General features: G+C 39.9%; 1 protein-coding gene across 1 annotated transcript in view; it reads left to right on the plus strand.

The window, feature by feature from the left end:
* zgc:136858 (uncharacterized protein LOC678543 homolog) overlaps positions 1-26639 on the plus strand; it is a 177530-nt gene that overhangs the window by 21340 nt on the left and 129551 nt on the right. The window contains exons 5-9 of the mRNA XM_028807961.2: positions 3537-3648; positions 6314-6420; positions 9661-9787; positions 16390-16510; positions 22742-22827. Of these exons, the coding sequence (XP_028663794.1) occupies positions 3537-3648; positions 6314-6420; positions 9661-9787; positions 16390-16510; positions 22742-22827 (553 nt within the window). The remainder of the gene's footprint in view (positions 1-3536; positions 3649-6313; positions 6421-9660; positions 9788-16389; positions 16511-22741; positions 22828-26639) is intronic.

Below are 26639 nucleotides of genomic sequence, written 5' to 3' on the forward strand. Positions count from 1 at the left end.
AAACACAGTAGATGAACTTTGTTCCCCAATAACACTTGCATTGCAGTTCAAAAACAGATGTGCCACAAAGTTAATATTGCTATGCTACTGCCAGGGCCGCCAGCAGGAGAGATGATCTGAATGTAAGCAGTATGTGTTGCATCCAATTCACTCCCCCTTGTCCCCCATTTGCAAATATGTCGATCAAACCTCAAAATCAGTGACATTTCATGATCAAGGCTTGCACAGAAATCAATATTAGACCTCGCCCTTCTCTACAGGTCATTGCAAGGTCCAAACTCCAATCTCTTACAAAAAAGTTATTCATCTTAGTGAATGCTTCATCCAAATCAAGGAACCTTTGGGAACTTGCATTTTTTGCTGCGACAATTGTGCGCAGAGCGCTTAATTATTTTTATATCATAGAACAGAAGCACTAACTAATAAATGACCTACAAATGATGTCGTATTGCAAGACACCGATTGCACCACGATAAAGTCAGATAACGCACCTCACTCAATTTTGGTGAATCATGACACAGCTTTCCTTTTTGTTGCACCTCCTGAAATGTCATCTTGCACTCTCTGGGGGTGCAGGCACCCCAGCTGGGGTCCCCTGCCCTAGATGGATATGGTTTTCATTGGAGATTCTTAAGCTACAGGGTCTTCTCTCAACCTGTGTATAAATATATATAATAATATAAATACAGTATATATAATATATAAATAAATATATATGAATCAATAAAAAAATGAACTAATTAATCTCATAAATGTATGTAATTAATGGTGATTAATCACATCTAACATTACAACATGTAATTAATGAGGTAAATACACACTGAATCACAAAATTAATGTAGAATCAACACAAAGAAATAAAAATAATTAATGGCACAGTTTAAACTTAAATAATGACCTTAAACCCAAACTTTTAACAAAATACTATTTGAGCAAGTACAGTACAACCGCAATTTCAATGCCTTCCCAAAAGGCAAGTTTAAAAGAAGGCAATAAGAAAATGAGCCCAATGTATTAATTCTCAAATTGGCATAGCATATGAGACACATATGAGTCAAAATGAAAAACAATTGAAATGACTGTTGACTTGCACTGCTAAAGACTGATTTAATTGAAAGAATATGCATCTCTTAAATGGACATACATAAAATCCACAAACCCTATCCTCAATTGTTCATCACCATCAACGACTTTATAATTATACTCTACATAAGTGGTTTTCAACTGGTGTGCTATGGAAATAACAGTATAGCACCCCTGGGTCCAGACTTGAGAGAGACACGCTGGTTGAGACACGTGGTTGAAACATGTCCGAGGAAGACGGGACTACCTGGAGAAGCCGACATAAAAGCATTTCTGTGATCACCGCTTTGCAGACACAGCACTTAGTGAGTACTTTAGCAGCCTGGAGACATGTCAGGGGTCCATTTGCGCTTGGATGCTTGTTCGCCAGTGACTCTCGCAGAGCTGAGGGACAATGGGCATGCGAGTTGCCTCTCACCCAGGGTCAGTGGAGTAAGGCAGTGAGAGGACTGCCTGTATGAGTGGGCAAAGGGATGAAGCAGCTGGGAATTGCATCCAAAGTGCTCACTAAATACTGTGTCTGTGAACGGTAATCTCCAAGCTACTTTTTTTACCACCCCCTGTCAGACAGTTTTGCATGTATATAGATTTAATGTTTTTGTGTATGGTAGAATTGTGGTGTGCCTTGGGATTTTTTGGGTCACAAAAATTGTATATATATATTATGAACTACTAGGCGGCAGCAAAGAGCCCCAAATCCCAGACACAACCACACAGACACAAGGCCCAGTTAATAAAGATGGTTTATTTTCCCATTACCTTCCAGAAAAGGTTCCAGAAGTGCAATAAACACAAATCTTTTCCACACTCTCTTTTCTCCTCGTCTCCACCTCCAGGCGAGCTTTGTCCACTTCCACTCAACTCTGACTCACCTGGATGTGGCAGGGTAGTTCCTTTTATCTTGGACCTGGGGTACTTATGGTGCTAGGGCATAGCCCGACAGAAGCATTTCCGAGTCATTCAGAACTCCCACAAAGTAGGGATTATTAATCCTCTCATCTCCCCCTGGCAGCCCACACGGGACGCAACAGGGCTACATCACAGGACTACAGGTTCCAACATGCCCTCGGGGCACCCGCATGAGAATTCTAATCCAAGGGCACTGCCACCCAGTGTATGGAGGAAGAGGATATTCTTTAATGTTCATCTTCCCCAGTCCTTCCATTATGCTGGGCTCCCAGCTGAGTATTATTCTTGGGTCCAACCCACTTGGGATGCCAGTGTACCCATTGTGGCATAGGCATCTACTGCCTGTCTTCTGGGTGAGATAGGATGATCTTTGCCCTGTTTCTTGTGGTGGCATATGGCTGGCCTTCTGTCTACTTAAAGAACCATACTCCTTTCTGGCTGGGGTGCCCACCCATATGTGTTGTTTCTCACTATATATATTGTGGCCTGAAGTGGGTGCTCTGGCTCCCCAAACACCCAACACAAGCAGGCTCGGACACAAGTATAAAAGCAGAAGAGAGTTTTATTCGCGAGAAACTCTTATTTTAAGCATTTCTCAGACCACAACCACAGTCACAAAGCAAAGCAATAAAGCACAATACAGCACTCTGCAACTCTCGTTCTCTTTTCTTCCCCTTTCTGCCACTGGTCACTGCGTCCTCTGCTCCTCTCTGCAAGCTTTGTCCTCCTTCTTTCTGAGTCTGGTTCCTGGAACTTCTTTTATGCAGTACACGGGAATACTTCCGGTGTCCCAAAGGATTGGGTTCCACACTTCCTGCAGCACCCCAGCAACCCAGGGGAGCTGCCACCTAGCGGTTCGAGGGAGGTAGTGCCCTACAGAAGCTGCCTTCCCCCTTCCTTTCACTTCATGGGCATCCCTGCTGGGCAAGTATATTGACCATCCCTCACAATATATGTTCATACTAGACCCCTTGATGAGCACAACATAAAGGCTGGTAGCGTGACCTCCTGCATACAAAATAATAATTGCTTGTAAATCATCCTAATTTCTTAACTCTAATTTTGCAGTGTAAAGTTTCTTCTTTAACAGAGAAAAATTAGAGTGGAAACACCATATATAATCGATTGGACAGTTGTTACTATCACCCTGTCTCAGAAATGTACAGTATTTTTAATGAAGCAGTGGCTTAATAATCATTTTATCAACATGGCTCTGGTATCACAGTTCTTATTTCAGAAGGGGTAACCTCTACATTCTAATCTTTATTGTCTAAGTAGAAAATATCTAAGTTATCAGATATTCTTGTTATCAAAATATATTGACAACACATTTTCCTTCTTCATTGTGAAATTGTCTACCTCACAACCTGGAGGCACAACAGAATCAACCTAATACCCATTTTAATGTAAAGTAGGCAACACAAAGGTAATATGATGCTGTTTCATTAATAATCACAGTAAAACAGCACAGCAACATGAAGGAGCAAACAAATATTAACCCAGTCTAACACTGCATGCTTACTATATGTTTAAATTTATAACAGGGCCTGTCAGGTGGAACAACTGTCTCAGCAACAATGATAGCAGCACATAAAGCAGGAATCCCTGTGTTCGTGACTGGAGGAATAGGTGGTGTACATCTAGGAGGAGAGACGAGTAAGATCATTTGAAATAATTCTTTTTTTTACTTACCGATTTGAGATTTTTGGGAGAACATAAAACAACACATTTAGAATGAGGTTGTTATCACTAAAGGACTGTTCGTTCACATGTTGGGTAGAGGCAACATTGTGAGAAATGGTTTGTTTGAGTGAGGCTCTTATTTGTTTTTTCTTGGAATGTACACTTAAACATTGCAACAGTTTAATGTTCCAGTGAATATAGAGTTTAGAAAGTAAACCAACATAAAGCATTGCACACATTTATGTAAAGTGTAATTCCAAAGTGATAAACTTACAGCCAGGCCACCATTGTTTCCAGACTATTTCAGACATATACTTCTCAAACTAAACATTTTTTTATGAATCTAGAGGTGAGAACATCATAGATTTGAGAACAATTTGTACTCAGAGCCATATAAAGTGGAAAAAATGTAGAATTTTCTTAGTGTTTGGAATACAGTAAGCTATGGTCAGATGACCAGGGCGGAGCAGTAAATAAAAAATCCAGCTGGTATGAACAGTGGAAAAATGGACCTCTAGAGGTTACAAGTCCAAATGAGGCCCCAAGCCTTACCTGAGCATTCTACAGTCATTGATGTCTACATATGATATGATTTATGCTGGTCACACTATAGGAAGATCTCCTTCTAACATCATTTAGCTTGCACAGTACCAAATAGGGGGGAGGGTGTCACAGAGAACCTGGTGAATTTAAATATTGACTATTAAGAATTATAAACTGTGGCATTCTGGGAAGACATATGTGCCTCTAAGAACAAGAGTAAAACGTATTTTGTTATTCTGTAGAATTAATTTTACAGTAACAGTAAATATATTACAACTATGAATCGCCAAATTGAAAATTTATCAGCTTTTTAAATATTTGACTATACTAGCCTGACATATATCTATTGGTTATATATTCCAGATTTTTGGTGCATAAAGCCAAAAGGATGCCTCATCATTTCTTTTATGCTTCACTCTAGGAACATTGAATAAGTCGCTTGTAGATCTTAGATAACATTTAGGGATGTATAGGGACACGGACTCTTTCATGTAGGGAGATTGTTCATAGCTTTATAGATTATTAACTAATTTTTAAAATTAATCCTGAAAGACACATGCAGTCAGTGTAATGATGCTAATTTTGATGACATTTCTTCAGATTTTATTTTTTTGGTTAAAGTTCTTGCTGCTAATTCAGTTGGCTATAAAAAAAGATTGGGGGAGCATGTACTGGTTCAATGTGTTGCTGTACCCACCTCATGATGAAACACCTTGGGATCCCAGTTGGCAACCCCCTAGGCAGACACCCGGTCCAGTCACAACTCTGGAAATGACCATCTATCTGCTGTAGCCAAGTGTTATGGGGATGCCCCCTTGGCCTGATCCAACCACTTGGGTCCTCAGAATGAGGATCCTGTAAGCCGGATCACCTTTGGGGAATTGCGCCTCATGGCCATAGTGCTGTAACTGATGCTCCCTCACAATGCAGGTAATGTTCAGGACTCCGTGAGCAACCGCTCGTTTGTCACGAAGTCAAACCAGCGATACCCAAGGGTTCTCCAAAGAGACACAGTACCAAAGGAGTATAGTCTTCATCTCAGGTCACTGGATGGCGTCCATGCCTCGCAACCATATTGCAAAACAGGGAGCACCAGGACTCTAAAGACCTGGACCCTGGTCCTTTTGCAGAGATATCAGGAGGCCCACACACACCCTTCCAGTGTCATCATGATCTCCCATGCTCTTCCAATTCGTCTACAGACCTCATAGGAAAAGACACCAGAGATATGAATGTCACTTCCGAGGCAAGTAAAGCTCCTGATGAGGTCGACATTCCCTCCGCAGACAGGTCATTAAAGGCTTGGATCTTGTTTTTTATCCAGGACACTCAGAAGTCCAGACACTTAGACTCCACTCAGTCTCTCAAGAGCCCTGATCAGAGCCTCCATTGACTCCATGAAGATCACAGCATCGTCAGCAAAATCAAGATCAGTGAATCTTTCTTCAAAACAGATGTCCCATAGCCACTGGACCCCATGACCCTGCCCAACACCCAGTCCAGGCAAGCACTGAACAGAGTAGGAGCAAGAACACTCCCCCGATGAACCCCAGAATCAACTGGGGGAAACACAAGAGGTTCTGTCTCCACTCTGAACAGCACTCACAGTACCAGTGTACAGTCCAGCTATGATATCCAGCAGCTTCGTGGTTATCCTAAAGTCTCAGGACATCCCATAGGGCATCTCGATCAACTGAGTCGAACACCATGAAAATTTAATCAGCATGTCTTCGGGATATGTGATGAAAACTGGAAGGCTTAATGAAAAGAACATGCAGACTCAAGGAAAATGTTCAACACACTGACACTGCATTTGGTAACCATTAACAACTGCTCAACAAAAATGTTAAAAATCAAAATAGGTGTTAGTTGTCTGATAACTTCTAGTGGTTAAAGCAGTTGGGGAACATAGTAATCATAAATTCAGCCATAACAGCACAAGGTACAAGGATTGGAACTGAAACCTGATCTGAGGGTCATTTCACACAAAGCCCTCTTGATCATGAGGATAATCAACTATTTATTGATTATCTGTTATATCATTTACTTGACAAATTTTGCTAACTGTTTAATAACTAGTATTATTTTTTCACAGCAATGGATGTCAGTGCAGATTTGACAGAGCTGGGCCGAACACCAGTAGCTGTGGTCTCTGCTGGAGTGAAATCAATCTTAAATATTGGGCTCACCTTGGAGTATCTGGTTTGTATTACTGAATCTATTCTTTAGCCATATTCTTTTTCTTACATTTTTTTCCAATCAGAAAATGTTTACAATTTATTTTTGTTTCATTCTAATAATTGAATGTAACAATAAGGACAAAAAGACTGTCACAAACAATGCTAAGTCAAATTTATTATACAGCCATTCTTCCTGCCATTTTATAAATCTGCTTGTCTATTCTGTTAAACAATTCTGAGAGAAACTACTTGCGTTTTACTGATTTCCTCTTTTATTGTACTTTTATTGTACTTTTGTCATACTGACTATTTTCAGGTCTTCAGCTAAAACCAAGTATTAGAAGATGGTCACCAGAGTGAAACACAACACATTTTATAACTTATTCCATTCATTTTTATTCCACAAAGGTATCCACCTGCTCAATATTAGCCTCACTTGTTTTGTACTCAGAGTAAAGTTCTTAGCAAAAAGTTATAACAATATATAATACCATGATCAATGGAATTTCCTGAGAGGATTAGGAAGAAAGTTGTTTATCAGGAAAAAGACTACAAAGCCACTTCTAAGGCTCTATGACTTTGCTCAACCAAGTAAGGGAGTGAACACCAATCTCCAAATAGAAAAACATTTGGAAACACTATAAATTTTCTGATGAATGACCAGCCTACTAAAATTACTTATTAGGTGCAGTGTAAAATCATCAAGTCATGAAGCATCCTAAAAACATCTAAAAAATAGCAAATTTCTCTATCCTTAGGAAAGGTCAGTATTCATGACTCTCCCAATCAGAAAGAAACACATCAAAATGGGCTTTATTGGAGGGTAGCAAAATAACCAAGCAAACCATAAATGCTGGTCTATCATTTACCACATAGTACCTGTTTTTTTTTGGAAGAGTTAGACAAAAGTGGACCTTTTTGAGTGACATGGATCTCATCCTGGTATAAAGTATCACAGCACTCAGCAGTAAGAACATCATACTAGCAGTCAGTAGTTGTGGTAGCAGTGTGCTAGTGTGGGAGATACTTTGCAGTCTCAGGAACTGGACAACTTGCTATAGTGATCAGCACATGAGCTAGAGAAGAAGAGTAGTTGGGTTATGGAGAAAGATAATGATCATCCATCCATCCATTTTACTGCTGAATCCGAACACAGGGTCACGGGGGTCTGCTGGAGCCAATCCCAGCCAACACAGGGCACAAGGCAGGAACCAATCCTGGGCAGGGTACCAACCCACTGCAGGACACACACAAACACATCCACACACCAAATACATACTAGGGCCAATTTAGAATTGCCAATCCACCTAACCTGCATGTCTTTGGACTGTGGGAGGAAAGCAGAGCGCCCAGAGGAAACCCATGCAGACACGGGGAGAACATGCAAACTCCACGCAGGGAGGACCCGGGAATCAAACCCAGGCCTCCTAACTGCAAGGTAGCAGCGCTACCCACTGCGCCACCGTGCCGCCCAGATAATGATCAAAACACAAAAATAAGTCCACATCAGAAAAGTGAAGTAAAAAGAAAAATGGCCTAGACAAAGCCTGGACCAAAATCCAATACAAATAATATGGTAGGACCTAAATAAGCCATTATACATGGGAACCTACCAATGTTTCTGAATGAAAGCATTTGTGCAAATAAGAATAGATTAAAATTCCTCACAGTGATGTAGTTAGAAGTTAAGAAAAATGACACCTATTATTGGCTAACTAGAAAGATTACAATATGCAAGCTTTTGAGGCAACTTAGGACCCTTCTTTAGGCAAGATGTAAACTGAAGAAGGGATCTGAGTTGCCTCGAAGCTTGCATATTGTAATCTTTCTAGTTAGCCAATAAAAGGTGTCATTTTGCTTAACTTCTCACTGCATTCATAATGGCTTACATGGTATAACACCCTAGTACTACAGACATACAAGTCACAGTGATGTGAAATACTGATACTGAATTATAAGAAGTGAACCAGCTATTATATATAAGGAGTGTTTACTTTTTGACATAGTGTCAATTTATGTTGGAAATCATTGTTCAATCAATAAACGACATGAATATTTTTTATATATCTAATATTAATAATCTAGATTTTGGTTGAAGACCTGAAAACATTTAACAGCAAAATAGAGGAAATCAGGAGTGAACAAAAATTTTTCATAGCAGTGTAGCTTGTGTAGCTTGTGTAAAGCCAGACCCTACTCTAACATAAAGTAGGAACGAGCCCATGACACAACACACTCTCCTAGACTGTGATTAAGATTTGCCAGTTACCCAATCCTGCTGCTCTGTCACATTTTGGAGGAGATTCTCCCACATAACTCACTTCCCAAGTGGCTCAAGGAACACATTCCCTCCACTCTTCTCACAGTCTCTTCTCCACTTTATCTCCCTCCCCTTCCTCTGGCCACACTACTTCATTGACAGCTGAGTCTTTGTTCCAGTTCATCTACTGAAGGGTAGTGACCTTTAAATCGTAGTGGATGCTTCTGAACAGTGATTTAGGAATTAAGAACTCACTTTTAAAGTCCTGGGATCCCCTCAACAAATCTCCTTATGGAGGGTCCAATTTTTTTGTGTCCCAGAGCTCTAGCTCCTAGTTTAAAAACTAGGCACCCATGGTAGCACTTGTATGTTCAAAGCAGGAAACAACTGCTTCCATCTAATATTCTGAATGAATTCTTCACCTCTTCTTCCAGAAGCCACCCATGACCTCTTACTCATTTTAGTGTTCACAGATTATATTCTGGTAAACAAATATGCCATACTATCCCTTAGGGGCTGTTTACCCACACTGGCTCTTGGTGGGTCTCTCTCGCAGTCAGCATGGATTCTTCTTCTGAAGTACAGTCTGAACCATGCCATTTATCTGCTGTGTGTCAGCTCGGTGCCCCCTCTGTTCCTGCTCCTTCCTGTGCCTGACAGCCTGTCTCTGTACTTTTTAAACATACAATACACAGAAGCATTAGCGGACACAGCAGTGTTTCTCTTAACCAAACATTTCAACTAATAACACAAGCATACATAACTTATTCGGAAGATCTCTCATGACATTAGGATCCTACTTGTTTACAGTCACATTCCCTATACAGACTTTGTGAAGAATAAAGAATCCTAAATATAATCAAAGTACTAAATTGTTTGAACATTTCCTTCCAGAAAAGAAGTTCTTGACAAGATTTTGATATTTTCCAGAATATTCACATAATTATGGCTTGAAGAAGATTGCTTTTTCAACTACTTTTTTTTATTTTTATTGAACTGTAGGAGACACAGGGAGTTTCTGTTGCCACCTTTGGAAAGTCCTGTGATTTTCCAGCATTCTTTGTCCCAAGAAGTGGCTTTGTCTCCCCTTACAATGTAACCAATGAGGAAGAGGCAGCAGCGATGATTGGTATGTTCTGGATCAACAGCCAATTCATTTAATGTCCAAAGATGTTATTTATCTGAATTTTCCAAGTCATTTTTCCTGTAGGGCTAGTTATTTGAAGCAGTCTGATAACTGGATTTTACAAATTGTAATTAATATTTACTTAGAACACAAAGGAGTGGCACAGTAGTTACAACCGCCACAGCTCCAAAGTTTTAGGTTTGAATCCCATGTTTAATTGTTTTTCATGTGGAGTTTGTAGGTTTTTCTTGTGTGTGCATGACTTAATACACAAGGTCTAAATAAGAAAATGGCCGTACGTCTGTCAGGATATGGGGATGTCAAAATACACTTGGAATGGGTAGCTTGCACATTTGTAAAGACATCACTAACACCGAATAATATATTCATATTTTGGAGGAACATATGCTGCCTTCCAGACAACATCTTTTTCCAACAACAACAACAATTTATTTTCTGTATAGCCCAAAATCTCAAAAGGATTGACACAATGGGCTTTAACGGCCCCTTTTTTGATAGACCCCCAGCCTTGACTCCCTAAGAAGACAAGAAAAAGCTCTCAAAAAAACCCTTGTAGGGAAAATAATGGTAGAAATCTTGTGAATTCAGAGAGAGACCCTTTTCCAGGTAGGTTGAGTGTGTTGTTTCCAAGACATCCCTATTTATTTCTATAAGGCAATGCCAAGTCATATTGTGCATGTGTTATTAAACAGACTGGCTTTGTGATCAGAGGATATGGGTGCTAGACTGGCCTGCCTGCAGTCTAGCCCTGTCTACCATTCAAAATGTGTGATACATTAAAAAGTACATATTATAATAACTAAGACTGCAGAGTAGCTGAAGACTTACATTAAGGAATAGAGAAAGAGGTTGGGTGCACGTGCTGATGACATGTTGCTGCACCCACCACACTACGAACCATCTAGATTGGAACCCAAGTGCAGCAGGTGACACCTCAGCACCACTCTGAAACAGTATGAGGTTTTTAACAGAGGTTGGAGTGCCAATCCTGTGAACAACCCCAAGTTTTCCCTGTAAGTTGGAGGACATGCTTGCTGGGCTGGATGCAGATTAACATCATACCTAGGACAAGGCAATTGCAGATTAAGGGCCCAATGGATTTGCACAGATCCCTAGCCTCAGAGTCACCACTCCTCTGCACTCCGCCATCAAGGACTAATAGGAAAAAATCCAGTCAGTCATTTTCTAACTCGCTCAGTCCTGAAAAGGGTCGTGGGGGTCTGCTGGAGCCTATCCCAGCTGGCATAAGACACAAGGCAGGAAGAAACCCTGGACATGGTGCCTGTCTTTCACAGTGCGAACACCCACACATTCATCCCAACCACCCACTAGGGCCAATTTACTTGACCTGCATGTCTTTGGACTGTGAGAGGAAACCAGAGCACTCGGATGAAACCAATGCAGGCATTCGGAGAACATTCAAACTCCACAAAAGGAGGACCCGGGAAACCATCCCTGGTCTCCTTATTGCAAGGCAGCAGCATTAGCACTGCGCCGTGATGCTGCCCATTAGGAAAAAAGTCTGCTTTTAAAACAAGAAAAATTGGTCTCCACAATTTCTAAATGATTACTAAGTGTTAATTAAAAGGAAAGATGATATAGCACAGTGTTTGACACACCCCTGATTTCCATCCCTGACTTGAGCTTTTCAATCACTTTTTTTTTAGGTTAGGTTATTATACTAACTCATCACAAATAGGTAGGGATGGAGCATTTGACACAATGGTTTTGAAGCTTGTAGCACTTTAATGAAGCACACTGTGTTGAAGCAGTGTGTCGAATCTTCAATACCACAGGACTGATGATGTTCAAAGCTTCAAATGTCACTAAAGCACGGGGAACGTTCTAACTACTTTGAAGCTTTGTGTTACTCCATAAGCTATGAATGGGGATGTCAGACTACCAGTTGCATTTTATAAGATAATGAAGTAAATATGGAGACCAGAAACTTTTTATCTCACAATAAAGTAAATTCTGTGCTATAGCTATTCTTCTGTACTGAAACTTCTAATGTTTTATTAAAAGTGTAGACTACTGTGGGCACATTCACTAAACCTCCTTATCTGTGCTCAGTTCCATAGGCACAATCCCTAAACTCCTTAGTGTAATCCATCCATCCATCCATTCTCCAACCCGCTGAATCCAAACACATGGTCACGGGGGTCTGCTGGAGCCAATCCCAGCCAACACAGGGCACAAGGCAGGAAACAATCCTGGGCAGGGTGCCAACCCACCGCAGGACACACACAAACACACCCACACACCAAGCACACACTAGGGCCAATTTAGAAGTGCCAAGCCACCTAACCTGCATGTCTTTGGACTGTGGGAGGAAACCGGAGCCCCCGGAGGAAACCCACGCAGACATGGGGAGAACATGCAAACTCCACGCAGGGAGGACCCGGGAATCGAACCCAGGTCCCCAGATCTCCCAACTGCGAGGCAGCAGCGCTACCCACTGCGCCACCGTGCCGCCCCTTCCTTAGTGTAATTATTCCCTAAATACTGATGGAAAAATATTAATCTTTCATGTTGCACCACAGCAAAATCTCCCCGACATGAAACAGTTGTCACATAATTATGGATTAGTGGTGGCTTATAATGTATTGAATAGTTTACTGGTCCCTGTTGGCTCTGAGTGCCAATGGATTTTTGTAACAGCGCTGTCAAGTTACATCATCCTGGGGAGAACTGTTAGTTAGGGTTATCGTGATACCAAAATCTCAAACTTCAAACCTCAATACAATACTACTCAATACACTATATAATGTAAGTCAATTAAAATGCATTTAAATAAATTGCAATTTTGTATGCATTCAAATCATTATATTGATGGTTTTAAGCAACTGAAATTTCAGTTATTAAATGCTAATAAGTCATGCAATCTTTTGTAAAAGGTAAGAGTAAAATTCTATAAACAATAAAAAGTAAATAAGTTTAAATCCAGTCAACTTTTTTTACATTGATAAAAACATATACTACTAGGGGGTTCCCCCCTGCTCGCTTCGCACACCAAACGCCTGAGCTACGCACTAGCCACTTTGCGTCTCTTTAGCTCATGTTGTGAAGAGGGAGTCTCAACGTACCTCAAGGAGACGCAGTCACTCCCCCAAAACCCCCTCTTACACAATGATACAATGGGAAACAAATTGTTTTTTTTTTATCTCCTCTTTGCTCGATCAGCTGCTGGCTTTCTGCTGCTGCAGTGCCGCATGATCTGCATCTCCCACGGCAATTCAAACATTTAAAAGCCTGTACAGCAGCTGTCCTACTCTTTGTCTTTTATTTCCAATCCTGGGCGTGGTTAAATCTTTTGGCACAAACTCTTGTCTCGCTGGACGTTAGTTCTTGATATTTTTTAGTTTATAATTTAAAAATGGAATAAGAATCTGATAATCTAACAACATCACATTAAAGTTAGATAAATTCTGAAAAGAATGATACCAAACATATATATGTATGTTTTAAAATAAGCCTGATTTAAAGCGTGACAAAAAAGTGACATAAAAACATCACAAAATCGTTGCACTTTTAGGCTTAGGATTTTATATATTATATTATATTATATTATATTATATTATATTATATTATATTATATTATATTATATTATATTATATTATATTATATTTTTTATATATATTGAGTAGATTACTGATGTACTTTATTACAATGAAATGTTACAAATGTCAATAAATGTTAATTGAATAAGTTGTGCTATCTTGTGTAAATGATATACATAAAAACATTAAAACAAACATGAAAACATTCAAGTAAAAAGGAGCATTAATGTGATCTTTTCTAAACAAATAAACCTTACCTTAACACAAACAGACCATTAACCCACTTAAAGATCATGCATAAATGTAAACAGTGCACATTACATTTTTCTGTAAATAGACTATGTTGGCTTTATAGCTACCAGTTTTTTGCAAGGAAGACTAGCATATGTCAGTGTGCTTTTTTGCAAGGTCAATGCTGAATTAAGACCCCCACAGGCATCTGAATGATTTAATGAGTAAAACTCACAAACAGAGAGTTGATCTCACTTCTGACAGTTCATTTCAGCACACAGACACCTGGTCATTTCATACAGCATGGGTTATTCCCATTCTTGATTTCGGTGTGTAAACACTTGATCATTTCATAGAGCCAGAGAGTTAGTCTGCCCTGGTGATATTGGTGGGGTGTGCAAGATCAAACCAGCCCCTTCTGGTCAGGGGCCTTTGGGAGTGCTTACAGAATGCCCTGGTGGTAGGTTTGCCCGTGTATGAGGTATGCTTTTGTTAGGTTGAAAATGAGCCCCAACATACTAAATATAAACTCTGAAGCACAGATAAGTTATAGCATCTTACATTACAGAGTAAATGTGATGAAATATAATTTTTAAATAAAATAAAAGAAACTAAATCACTATGACAGCACACAGCGAGGGTTTAAAAATCGAATGACAGAGACCTAGCGCAAACGTGTGTTACCACAGAATGAACAGCACATGATTATCTGACCATTTACCAGTCTGTTTACCATTTGTTGATGTTTGTCTGATGGAGAAAATAATCGTAAAAATGAACTGCTATTCTGAGCAGTGTCAGAAAATTCACAATAAATGTTTTACTTGTTGCACCAGCTGGCAATCTGTCGCTGCAAATGACATTTGGGTGTTTGTCATTCTCCTGATACTGCAGGGCATTGTGGGTAAACCAGTTCAGAGATGGTAGTTGTCCACAAACTGGTTGTTGCAGAAATACCTACATTTCACTAATAAAGATGGCTAAGATAAAGCCAATCCTCAAGTGGCAAAGCTGTACAAACTATGGAATGTGCATCAGTCAATCATCAAAAATATACAAAAGGTGTATGTTCCTTATTGTGACATAAGTATTGATGAAAGTTACAAGGGAATGCTGTCATTGATACAATACATCACATGCAAATGAGTGTGATTCATTATTAAGATCTATATGTTCTGCAAAACAAGCTATGAGCATATCTGGAATATTACAAAAAATCATACAACATCTGCTCAACGGTGACTATTTATATTTGTGACTGTTTCAAAACATATGATATGAAGTACAAATATTAAATCAGCATCAGGACAGCACTGGACACTAGACATACTTTTCTTATTGTGATTATTGTAATTTTGTTGACATTTTGGTATTTACATGCTTCTGTTACATATAACAGGATGCTTTGTTGTTGTTGTTGTTGTTTGGCTCTTTCTTACGTGGTTAAACATTAAGCTAAAGAGGCTATGATATCTTTCTCTCGAAATTCTTTGTATTGACTTGTATGATAGTCCTTCAAATGCATCTCTAAATTGGTTGTGTTTGCCTCTTTAGTTGGTATGCCCTTTGAAGTTTGTAAATTAAGTGTGCTGTGAAGATGCTGATGCTGCATAAGTTGCAATCTTATTTACACCAGTTAGTGGAGTGAAATTGGGCTGCAGCTACTCTCGCCAAGCCCATTGGCAACCTATGAGGCCAGAGTAAAAAGTATTCCTAATGTAGGCTGTAGAATCGATACCAGGAAAAATCAGTATGAAAACATTTTAAAAGTGTTACAATTGATACTTATTTATATTTTGATACTTTTGACCACCCTACTATTAGTTAGCAGTCCATCGTACAAATGTGTAGCTTTAGCACCATCTGCAGGAGAACTGATAATAAAAGGCAAGCATGGCAAAGTTGCATATGAATTTAAACTGCTCACAACAGTGAAACTTCCTTACAAGGATAGCGAGCTACATAAAAGCAATGGAAAGAGCAAGAATCCCATTAGCACTGACATGGTGCTACAATGTTTATAATACCAACAAATGATATCTTTAGGACAACACCATTGTAATGACAATGTGATGAAAATGAACATCCTTAGGCTTGTAGTGCACTTGTCCGATTGAAAGTATATGATCAACAAGGGCTTGCAAGCTGCAGGCTGCTATGAGCCAATGGCTACAATGATTTCTGTAAACCACCAGATGTCACCATTTTCAAATAATCAGGAAGAATTCAGAAGCTTCACAGAGTTACATCTGTTTTCATCATTACAAATCTGACCTTTCAGATAAAGTGCATTAATACTACAATCAATTGAAACCCCGTGACTACAGACAGGTATCCTCCAAGTAATTAATTATGTGACATCTAAAACCAACTGGCTGCACCAACGATAATTTAGGTATGTTCTTTTGAAATGGTGAACACTTATGCGATTAATTATTTTATGTTTTATATTTGTAATTAATTTAGACCACTTTGCAGAGATCTATTGAAGAGTCTTTTCTGTTGCTCAATATCAAAAATTCAAATGAAATCCACTGTGATTCATTCTTTTATAACAGTTAAATGTGAAAACCTACAAGGGGTGCATACTTTTTATAGGCATTGTAAAATATTAGAAGTGCTGAGGACTATTTTTCTGCATGTACTTATTAAGTTTTGCTTGGTTGTACATGTGCCTCCAGTAAATTGATACAGAAGTAGATTTTTGCAGTGAATAATTTCAAAGACAGAATTGCCAGCAGATATCTACTGTATCTAATCTGTACTTTCTTTATGATTTCCCTCTTTTACAGAAGCTGCTCTATCTCTGGGACTGAACAGTGGGATGCTACTTGCTGTTCCTATTCCAGAAGAAAAGGCTGCAATAGGGTATCAGATAGAGAATGCCATTGAAAAAGCTGTGGCAGATGCTAGGTATGTGTAACTGGATAGCAGTAGTGGTAGTAATAGTAATAGTAGTAATAGTAGTAGCAACACATGTACAAAGTTACTACAGTAACTCCACTTTATTTAATGAAAAACCTAAATACAAAACAGTAAATATTAGTGTGGGTGTTACAAAATGCTAATAGGATGCAAGTTAAAGAATGCTGTGTTTAAGCTGTAAAATGCACATCGACATTTAGAACAACGCTACATAAATTAGAGCGAACATAAGCACTATTTTGATAAAATGATTGCTCAGTGGAGTACAGCTCTCCAACCCCTTGTCAAAAAATGAAAAAAGAGCCACAAAAAGGTTTGGGGCAGTTGAACCTGGCTGCAAAAAGGTTGATAAAGAAATAGTACAGTTGTGTACAGATTGGAGTCCAAAACAGAACTGCTTGGGTGAGGTAAAAATGGCAGCTTTAAAGCAAGGCAGAGGAAGTGAGGTCATTGGGGCTAGGACCAGAAGTGACGTCTCTGTGGCCAGATTTGAAGTCGTTGGGACCGGAACCAGAAGTGATGTCATCAGGGCCAGGTGGAATTTCCCGTAACTGGTCTGCAGTGGAAAAAGAATTAGTGCACTCCGCCACCCCCTGGTCTGGCATGGAATTACCCTCATTTGAGCCCTTTAGCTGTCTCCCATGAGCAAGTGTGTGACACCCTATAATAATAATAATAATTCATTACATTTATATAGCGCTTTTCTCAGTACTCATTCACCCCTACTTTACAAAATTATCATAAACTTGATATCTGAAGGTTCAAAAGTATTATTTCTACTGCATTGGTATAACTTATTCAATATCTCCATGGTGTTCTATGGAAAAAAAAACCTTTAAAAATGTCTGGTTGAAATTTAGCCCAACTAGTCTCTTGTATGCCTAAAAGACATGTTCTAACAGACAGACGTAACATCAACCTTAATTCATATACTGCCATCTTGTAGGACATTCAGTCAATTTGCAATGGACTTTCTCTAACTCCTTTACATCATTTAACATGGAAACCCAAACTATCCACATTACTAACCGAGAATGGTAAACCGGATGGACGCAGGGACATCCGGCAATGGGCCGTGGCCGCAAAAGACGTACTGCGCAGGCGCCCCACAAATCTCCCCCCCCCCATTCCCCCCCCCCCCCCGCAAGCAATGGGAACCGGATGGAATGCAACGTAAAATAAGAAATGAGGCATCGCGCACACAAAAAAGGAGTCAGACCACAGTAAAAAGGAGTCAGACGCCGTTGCACACGAAACGGGACACACAAAGAGGACGTTTCAACAAGCCCCTAGCACACAAAAAAAAAGAAGCCGCGAGCACCACACAAAGCCCATTGGACACGAAACGGGACAGACTACGGCCATAGCACACGAAACGTACACAAAAACGACGATTCAGACCCTCGACCACAGTAACATAAATAACAAATGACACACAAAGCCCCATTTCTAAATGAACCGTCCGTATTAAACATACGTCATCTCAACACGTTCACACTATGCAGCATAGGTGGATCTCATTACAATAAGGCACTACTAACCGTTCAACCGCAGAAAAGGCTCCATATTAACAGTGAGTGCGATCCTCCTTATTACTTATCCATATTTATCACGCTCAAGAACAAACAAGTCATAAATTCACAATCATGGGTACAAAACGATACGGCTCGATAAACGGGACCAAACACAATTCACACTATGCAGCATAGGTGGATCTCATTACACTGATGCACTATTAACCGTTCAACCGCAGAAAAGGCTCCATATTAACAGTGAGTGAGATCCTCCTTATTACTTATCCATATTTCTAACGCTGAAGAACAAACAATTCATGAATTCACGATCACGGGTACAAAATGATACGACTCGAGTAACGGGACCAAACACACGAACCCGCATGAAAAAAAACAATACACGTCGGCTCCAACGCGCTTCTGAAACTCTGGAAGAAAAAATGTCTCGGCTCCAAAAACGCAAAGCTCAACTAACACAGTTACAGAAACGAACCCAAATGGACAGACACACTGAACGTGGACGCATGCAGCGCGCGTCTCACAGTACTGCATCGAAACAGGCACGGGTTCAAAACGAAACACCTTCCGTCTCAGACATACAGAAACGGCAGCGAAGGGACAAAATAAATAAACACAGACGTCTACACCGCGCATCTGGACTGCCGGAAAACAAGCACGTGAGGCTCCAAAAAGAGAAAGCTCAACTGACCGACATACAAAAACGGGCAAGGCTCAATACAAACAATGCACGCCGTAAACTACAACGGGCTTCTCACACAGCACAGGCAAATCGATTACACCTCCAAAACAACACGTCCCAAATAATGGACATACAACGACGCGACTCTCAAACGGCACAAGCAAAAGATACACGTCACAGACATCAACGACAGACACCTGCTTAACGCTTGCGCCAGTTAGCTGACAACGCGTTCAATAATGAGTCCACTATTCAGGAAAATTCATTGGGATTAATGAATGTCATTTGCAATCATTGTCATTCACTTAACTTCCCTGAAGAAACAACTGGCAATACAAGTAATGAATTTACACGTTGTTATCAAAAGGGTCAAATTGGACTGCCTCCTTTACATTCATATCCTGAATATCTACAGAAGCTTCTAACTAACAATGTACCTGAAAGTGAAATCTTTATGAACTGCATTAGATCCTACAAATCAGTATCCACTATGAACATTAACAGTGGCACTGCACATGACATCCGTCTTGCAAAACTGTTAATTATTGATGAATGTACAATGGCATCCACTCACTTACTCAACACCATTCATAAACTTCTACAAACGTTTATGAATGATAATATTCCCTTTGGAGGAAAGGTACTTTTATTAGGAGGAGATTTTAGACAGTGCTTAGCTATTGTTCCACATTCCATGCGCTCAGCTATTGTTCAGTGCATTGGCATTGCTTTCAAAAGATACAGTTAGTACAAAACATGCGCTGTCCAGATCCAGATCATAACAATTGGTTATTACAACTGGGAGATGGTACACTCACCAATACAGATAGACTTCACCCAGATATTATTACAATTCCTCAAGCCTTTATCTGCGACGACTTAGTTACAGACAGATTTGGAACAGCAATCTCATTAGACCAAATGCCCCTTTTAACACAACGCACTATATTATGTCCAAAAAATATTAATGTGGAAAACATAAATACCCAAGTCATTGCATTACTTCCTGGAGAGACACAACTCTTTCTAAGCTCTGACAAAGTTGACTCTGATCACGACAATAACCATCTTCATTGACCTTACAAGTTCTGACCTGGAATTACCTTTTACACTTAAACGGCGTGTACAAAGAAATTTTCCAATAAACCTTTACACTGTGCCACACACTTTATTGTTTGCTTTCTATTTGCATCATCTACACCTTCACACTATTCTATATCTCATTCATACATCACGCTCTTTGTCATTCCCAACACCAGGGGTTGGCGAGCGAAGCGAGCAGGGGGCAGAGCCCCCTAGTGAATAGATATCATAAGAATGACCTTCATTGATTTATACTAAATGCTGCATGCTTCGTGACTGAAAATCTCATTAGCCTTTGTAATCTCCTCTTATGAGATATACATTCAGTGTTTACTCAATGAGTATTACATTGGTGCAACATGGCAGCTCAGTGCTAGCACTGATGACACAAAGTTTCAGAACCTCCAGACACGATCCCTTCCTGGGCACTACCTGAGTTGTATTTGCATGTTCTCCCAATGCCTGCAAGGATTTTCTTCGTACTTCCATATTTGTTCAAATAATAATTTTAAATTATCTCAATTTGAGTACATTTGTGTGGCTGTGTATGTTATATGCTCAATGTTATAGACTGTGTGGAAGATCAGCCTCGACACAGACAGACACCAAGACAGCCAATGTCCAAAACACACATGTTCATTTCAGTTCTGCACAACACAGCCACAATAACTCACATGGCTCAGTCCTTTTCCTTTAATTCTCTCCTTCTGCTGCCTCCACTCCTCTCCTCTCTTGCATGCTCTGTCCACTACCACCCTACTCTGTCTCTGAATGGAGTTAGGCGGCTCCTTTTATGGCACACCCAGATGTGCTCCAGGTGCTCCCTGATGATCTTCCGGTAGCACTTTCTGGTGTGGTGGAAGTGCTACCCTTGCACCCGGAAGCACTCTGGGCGTATCTGATTCCTGTTCCGGCAGCACTTCCTGGTGTGGCGGAAGTGCTGCAGTCCATGGCTCGGGAACCAGATGCTATCCAGGGGTGCTGCCCTCTTGCGCACTAGGGAAGATATGGCCCCTCTCCCAGTCCTTCCCTTCTCGAGGAGTCCCAGTGGGGCAAGGTCCCTGGTCGTCTGCCACAACTGGTACAATTCATACGGTTGGTCCCTTCTTTATTTGTCATACTACTTGAATACATTCAGCCTTCCTGCATGCCTGAGTCTGATACTCAAACATGTAACGCTACATGGCAGCTAACTCCAGCACTAAATGTATAGCTTAAGGGTTGAAAAGGATATATGCAAAGCTAAAGGGCATTTGGAAAGAAATATTTTGGAAAATTCAGAAGATGATACAAAGAGATCCTTTCATTATTTTAGCAGCAGGGGTTGTCAGGGAAGAGGTGAAGTGTATTAGCTACAGTAAGGGCAGTGGCATCTCTACTTTAAGGGCAGACTGGGCTTTGCCATAATTGAGATGGAGCTATTGTGCAAAAACTAGATAAGTAGTAAACCTGTCTAAATTTTTAATGTATTGTTAAAAAGTTTGTTGAGAACCTAATCAACAAAAGTATTTTTTTCAATTTCCCATGATATGCTCAGTGCAGTTTCTTATCTATAAAAAACATTTCCTTTCGGAGTTTCTGAACTTTTCTTTGTGTCTGGCACTGCAAGCCTCTTTCTGGGTTGCTTAGGCAGACCTTTTGACCCTGTAGTATTCTCAGCCTAGCTTTCCTCACATGTGAATATGTGTAGCCCAAACTTTTCAGTTTGCCTTGGGGCTTGAAGGTTAGAGCCCTTTAAAGTGACCCACATGTTGTTTTTTGTGACACACTTTACAGTGTGTGTGAACTTGTGCATCTCAGCATTTTGGAGTAGCCATCATTAATCACATTGATTGATCATGTACAACACTATTTAGCATTTTGCACATTGAGCAACAATTGAAAATGTATGGATAATCATTTATGCTTCTGTTTGTGGGGTAGAATATTTAATGTTGATGCTGAGATATTTTTAATACTGTACTTTCATTATATATTAATACCGTTCTGGGTTGGGTGTTCTATATGACAATATGTTGATAGCTCTTCATTTTGTTTGATTTCTTTGATTATTTCAATGAATTATTACACTGTAAAGCACAATGTCTCTATCCTTGCTGTCAGAAGTGAGAGTTACTAAAAGCCATCTCTTTCTACGCTCATCTTCCAATGCTGCTGCTGTGTCGATCTTCCATGGTTACTTCCACATGGCTCCATGCCCTCTCATCATAATTACTTCCTACCTGCACAGTCATTTTGCCAGCTCCACATTATACTTCTCACCTGGGGTCAGAGGCAACACCATCTGCCCTCACTTTCCTAATCCTCCCAAAGATCACCTGTGGCTACATACCCAGCCAATGGATTTCAGCAGGAAGAAAAATCATTTGACCTCAATTAAGAAATTACCCATTTGACCTCATGTCTGCTCTTTAAAGCTTGAAGGCATAGTCTGACATTTTAATGTGTCATTGGACTCAAATGTCTCATTTAAGGGGAACAGTTACAGAACCAACATCTGATTTTTGGACGGATATATATTTTATACCCAACATGTTAATTTTCTACAATTTGGTTAAATGTTGCAATCTGATCACATACCTATTGATTATTGTTATTAATATTAAGGTATGTAGCAGTCATTCTTCTGTAGTTAGTTGGGCCCTCTGCTGCCCTGTGATGTTGAACTGGATAAAGCAGACACATAAAACAGAAGGTTAGATGGGATGTACATTATGTTTTTTCTTAGATCAGCATTACAAGTAACATTTGTTATCTTTTTTGTTGAATCAGGGTATTTGGTCTTTTTCGATTCCTCCTCAAAACCTGAAGTCTTTCATTTATCACTCCTAATTGATTTTTTTAACCTCAGAAGAGCTTGCATATAGACCTACAATGGTTAGAGAAATGGTACACAATAAACTCAACTTGTTTATTCCATAGGGCTCAAAATGTTATTGGAAAGGAGGTCACACCATTCATACTACAGCGAGTCAATGAGCTGATGGAAGGCAAGTCACTGGAAGCCAGTATCCTTTTTTTCTGTGGAAGACAAAATCAAAGAAACACCAAGTCTGAAATGTTCATGTAAAACCCACAAAATGAGATTCTATCTGTTGAGCAAATAGAGTGGTTGTACATAAGAACATAAGAATTTTGGTAAATGAGTGGAGACCATTCAGTCCATCAAGTCTGTTTGTGTGAGCCTTGATGCAAAAGACAGGAGCCTGGAACTAATATAAGTTAAAGAAGCTATTTTTTGCTTGCATTCCTAACAAATAATAAATAAAATATTACCAAATAAATAGTACAACAAAGAACAAACATCCTTATTTCATTAGGGGAAATACAGTTAGGTCCATAAATATTTGGACAGAGACAACTTTTTTCTAATTTTGGTTCTGTACATTACCACAATGAATTTTAAATGAAACAACTCAGATGCAGTTGAAGTGCAGACTTTCAGCTTTAATTCAGTGGGGTGAACAAAACAATTGCATAAAAATGTGAGGCAACTAAAGGATTTTGTTAACACAATCCCTTCATTTCAGGGGCTCAAAAGTAATTGGACAAATGAAATAACTTTATAATGCTCTGCCAGGCCTTTACTGCAGCAGCTTTCAGTTGCTGTTTGTTTGTGGGCCTTTCTCTCTGAAGTTTAGTCTTCAACAAGTGAAATGCATGCTCAATTGGGTTAAGATCAGGTGACTGACTTGGCCATTCAAGAATTTTCCACTTCTTTGCTTTAATAAACTCCTGGGTTGCTTTGGCTGTATGTTTTGGGTCATTGACCATCTGTATCATGAAACGCCGCCCAACCAATTTAACTGCATTTAGCTGGATTTGAGCAGACAGTATGTCTCTGAACACCTCAGAATTCATTCGGCTAATTCTGTCCTGTGTCACATCATCAATAAACACTAGTGTCCCAGTGCCACTGGCAGCCATGCACGCCCAAGCCATCACACTGCCTCCACCATGTTTTACAGATGATGTGGTATTCTTTGGATAATGAGCTGTTCCATGCCTTCTCCATACCTTTTTCTTGCCATCATTCTGGTAGAGGATGATGTGGGTTTCATCTGTCCAAAGAATGTTTTTCCATAACTGTGCTGGCTTTTTTAGATGTTCTTTAGCAAAGTCCAATCTAGCCTTTCTATTCTTGAGGCTTATGAGTGGCTTCCACCTTGCAGTGCACCCTCTGTATTTACTTTCATGCAGTCTTCTCTTTATGGTAGACTTGGATATCGATACGCCTACCCCCTGGAGAGTGTTGTTCACTTGGTTGGCTGTTGTGAAGGGGTTTCTCTTCACTATGGAAATGATTCTGTGATCATCCACCACTGTTGTCTTCCGTGGATGTCCAGGTCTTTTTGCATTGCTGAGTTCACCAGTGCTTGTTTTCTTTCTCAGGATGTACCAAACTTTAGATTTTGCCACTCATAATATTGTAGCAATTTCTCGGATGGGTTTTTTCTGTTTTCGCAGCTTAACGATGGCTTCTTTCACCTGCATGGAGAGCTCCTTTGACCGCATGTTGTCTGTTCACAGCAAAATCTTCCACATGCAAGCACCACACCTCAAATCAACTCCAGGCCTTTTATCTGCTTAATTGATAATGACATAACGACGGACTTGCCCACACCTGCGCATGAAATAGCCTTTGAGTCAATTGTCTAATTACTTTTAAGCCCCTGAAATGAAGGGATTGTGTTAAAAAATGCTTTAGTTGCCTCACATTTTTATGCAATCGTTTTGTTCACCCTACTGAATTAAAGCTGAAAGTCTGTACTTCAACTGCATCTGAATTGTTTCATTTAAAATTCATTGTGGTAATGTACAGGACCAAAATTAGAAAAAAGTTGTCTCTGTCCAATTATTTATGAACGTAACTGTATTAAGAAATACAGCATGTGACCACCAGTCAGCACTGCAGCTCCCCAAAACACCGGACACAAAGGCTCAGATGCAAGTATCAAGCACACTAAGCTTTAATTAGTGGGAATCTGTTTCCTCCACAAGTGTTTCCCACAGCACAATCACAATCACAGTAAGCAATACATAGCACTCTTTAACTCTCTGCAACTCAGCCTCCTCCTCCTCACAGAAATATTTGTCCTCCTCCTCCTGACTCTAGTTCTTCAGGTTGAGGCAGACAGATCCTTTTATCAAAAGCCCAGAAATAGTTCCGGTGTCCCAAAGTTGTGGCCCGGGAGCACTTCCAGGTAAGGCTGGAGCCTGAATAAGTAGGGCTCATTAGCCCCTCTCTGCACCCCCTGGTGGTCCCCATGGAACCCAACAGGGCTGAGGCAATGAAATACAAGTTGCAGTGTACCCTATGAGAATACGTGGTGCCACCATAACCTGGATGGCTGCTACCTAGCAGCTCGGGGAAGGCAATACCCTGAGTAAGCCGCCTTCCCCCATCCTTCTGTGTGGGCATTCCCTCTGGATATAGGTCCTGGGTGAAACCCATCACAAGCACTACAAAACATACATATATATATATATATATATATACAGTATATATATATATATATATATATATATATATATATATATATATATATATATATATATATATATATATATATATATATATATAATGACTGGGGTGTGAAAAAGAAGTTTTTGTATATTCTTGTAAGGAAATGGCACTTGGACATATGCAATCTTCAGCTGCAACAATACAATGATAATAAATGTTTGGGGAAGAGAAAAACTTGAAAGCAGATGTAAAAAAAAGGAAAAAAAGGGTGGTTAAAAACCACTAGGTGGTGCCAAAGAGCTACTTTTAGGTTTAAAATTTTGTTTGTAATATTCAGCATTTTCAACTCTGCTTGGGGCCCACCCATCCACTTTGTAACTGCTGATTAATCGCACATGTCACTGGGGATGTGGCAGGAGAACTCAGGCAGATAAGAGAAGGATGTGCAACCTCCCTATGGACAGTGTCTGGGAAAAAGATTTGAACCCAGAATTTTGTGCATAAAATTTTCTTAATTTGATTAGTTCATCTAGTTTTATAACACAAATTTGTCTAATACAAGTTGATTACATTTATATGGAAAGTCTTTTAGTGTGTTGATTACTACTGATGTCTCACAGGTCTCAAGGCCTAATTTTAAATACTGCACCAATCTCTGTCTCTGTGCAGTTTGTACTTTGTCCCTGTTTATGTTGTTTCCTTAATCAAAGTAAAATAGATTGCAACTAAATCTGAAAAATAATGACTCTGATTGTGCTTAGTTTGGACCTGTACAGTACTTGTGTGAGAGCTCTGACACAATGGCATCCCACCCTAGGTTCAGGCATGGGCACCACACAACCATGTAATGAACAAACTGCTTCAGAGAAATTATGAATGTGCAGTATGTATGAAAATTATTCCACAGTACAAAAATATAAAAACACAAGTGCTTCACCTCATCATAAAATGAGGCCAGGCATAGGAATTAATAAGTTACAACCCTTATCTTTACACTCACATAAAAAACACTCGAGACAGTGCTCAACTCAGTATTACTTAACCTTCATGGAATGCATTAAAAATTAGCCACTAGTATATATTGTTGCAAATAATGTAATTCAGATTACCCAGCCACAGGGATGCACAAACCAATGTGTTTCCTCGTGCCAGTCCCAAGCCCAGATAAATAGGGAGGGCTATGTTAGGAAGGGGATCCGGTGTAAAACTTTGCCAAATCAATATGCAGACAACAATGCAAATTTCCATACCGGATCGGTTGAGCCCCGGGTTAACAACGACCACCAACAGGGTGCTGGTGGAAATTGGGCTACTGTTGGCCGAAGAAGAAGAAGGAGAAGAAGAGGGGGAGAT

Source organism: Erpetoichthys calabaricus, chromosome 1 (assembly GCF_900747795.2).
Source record: "Erpetoichthys calabaricus chromosome 1, fErpCal1.3, whole genome shotgun sequence".
In the NCBI taxonomy this organism is placed as follows: domain Eukaryota; kingdom Metazoa; phylum Chordata; class Cladistia; order Polypteriformes; family Polypteridae; genus Erpetoichthys; species Erpetoichthys calabaricus.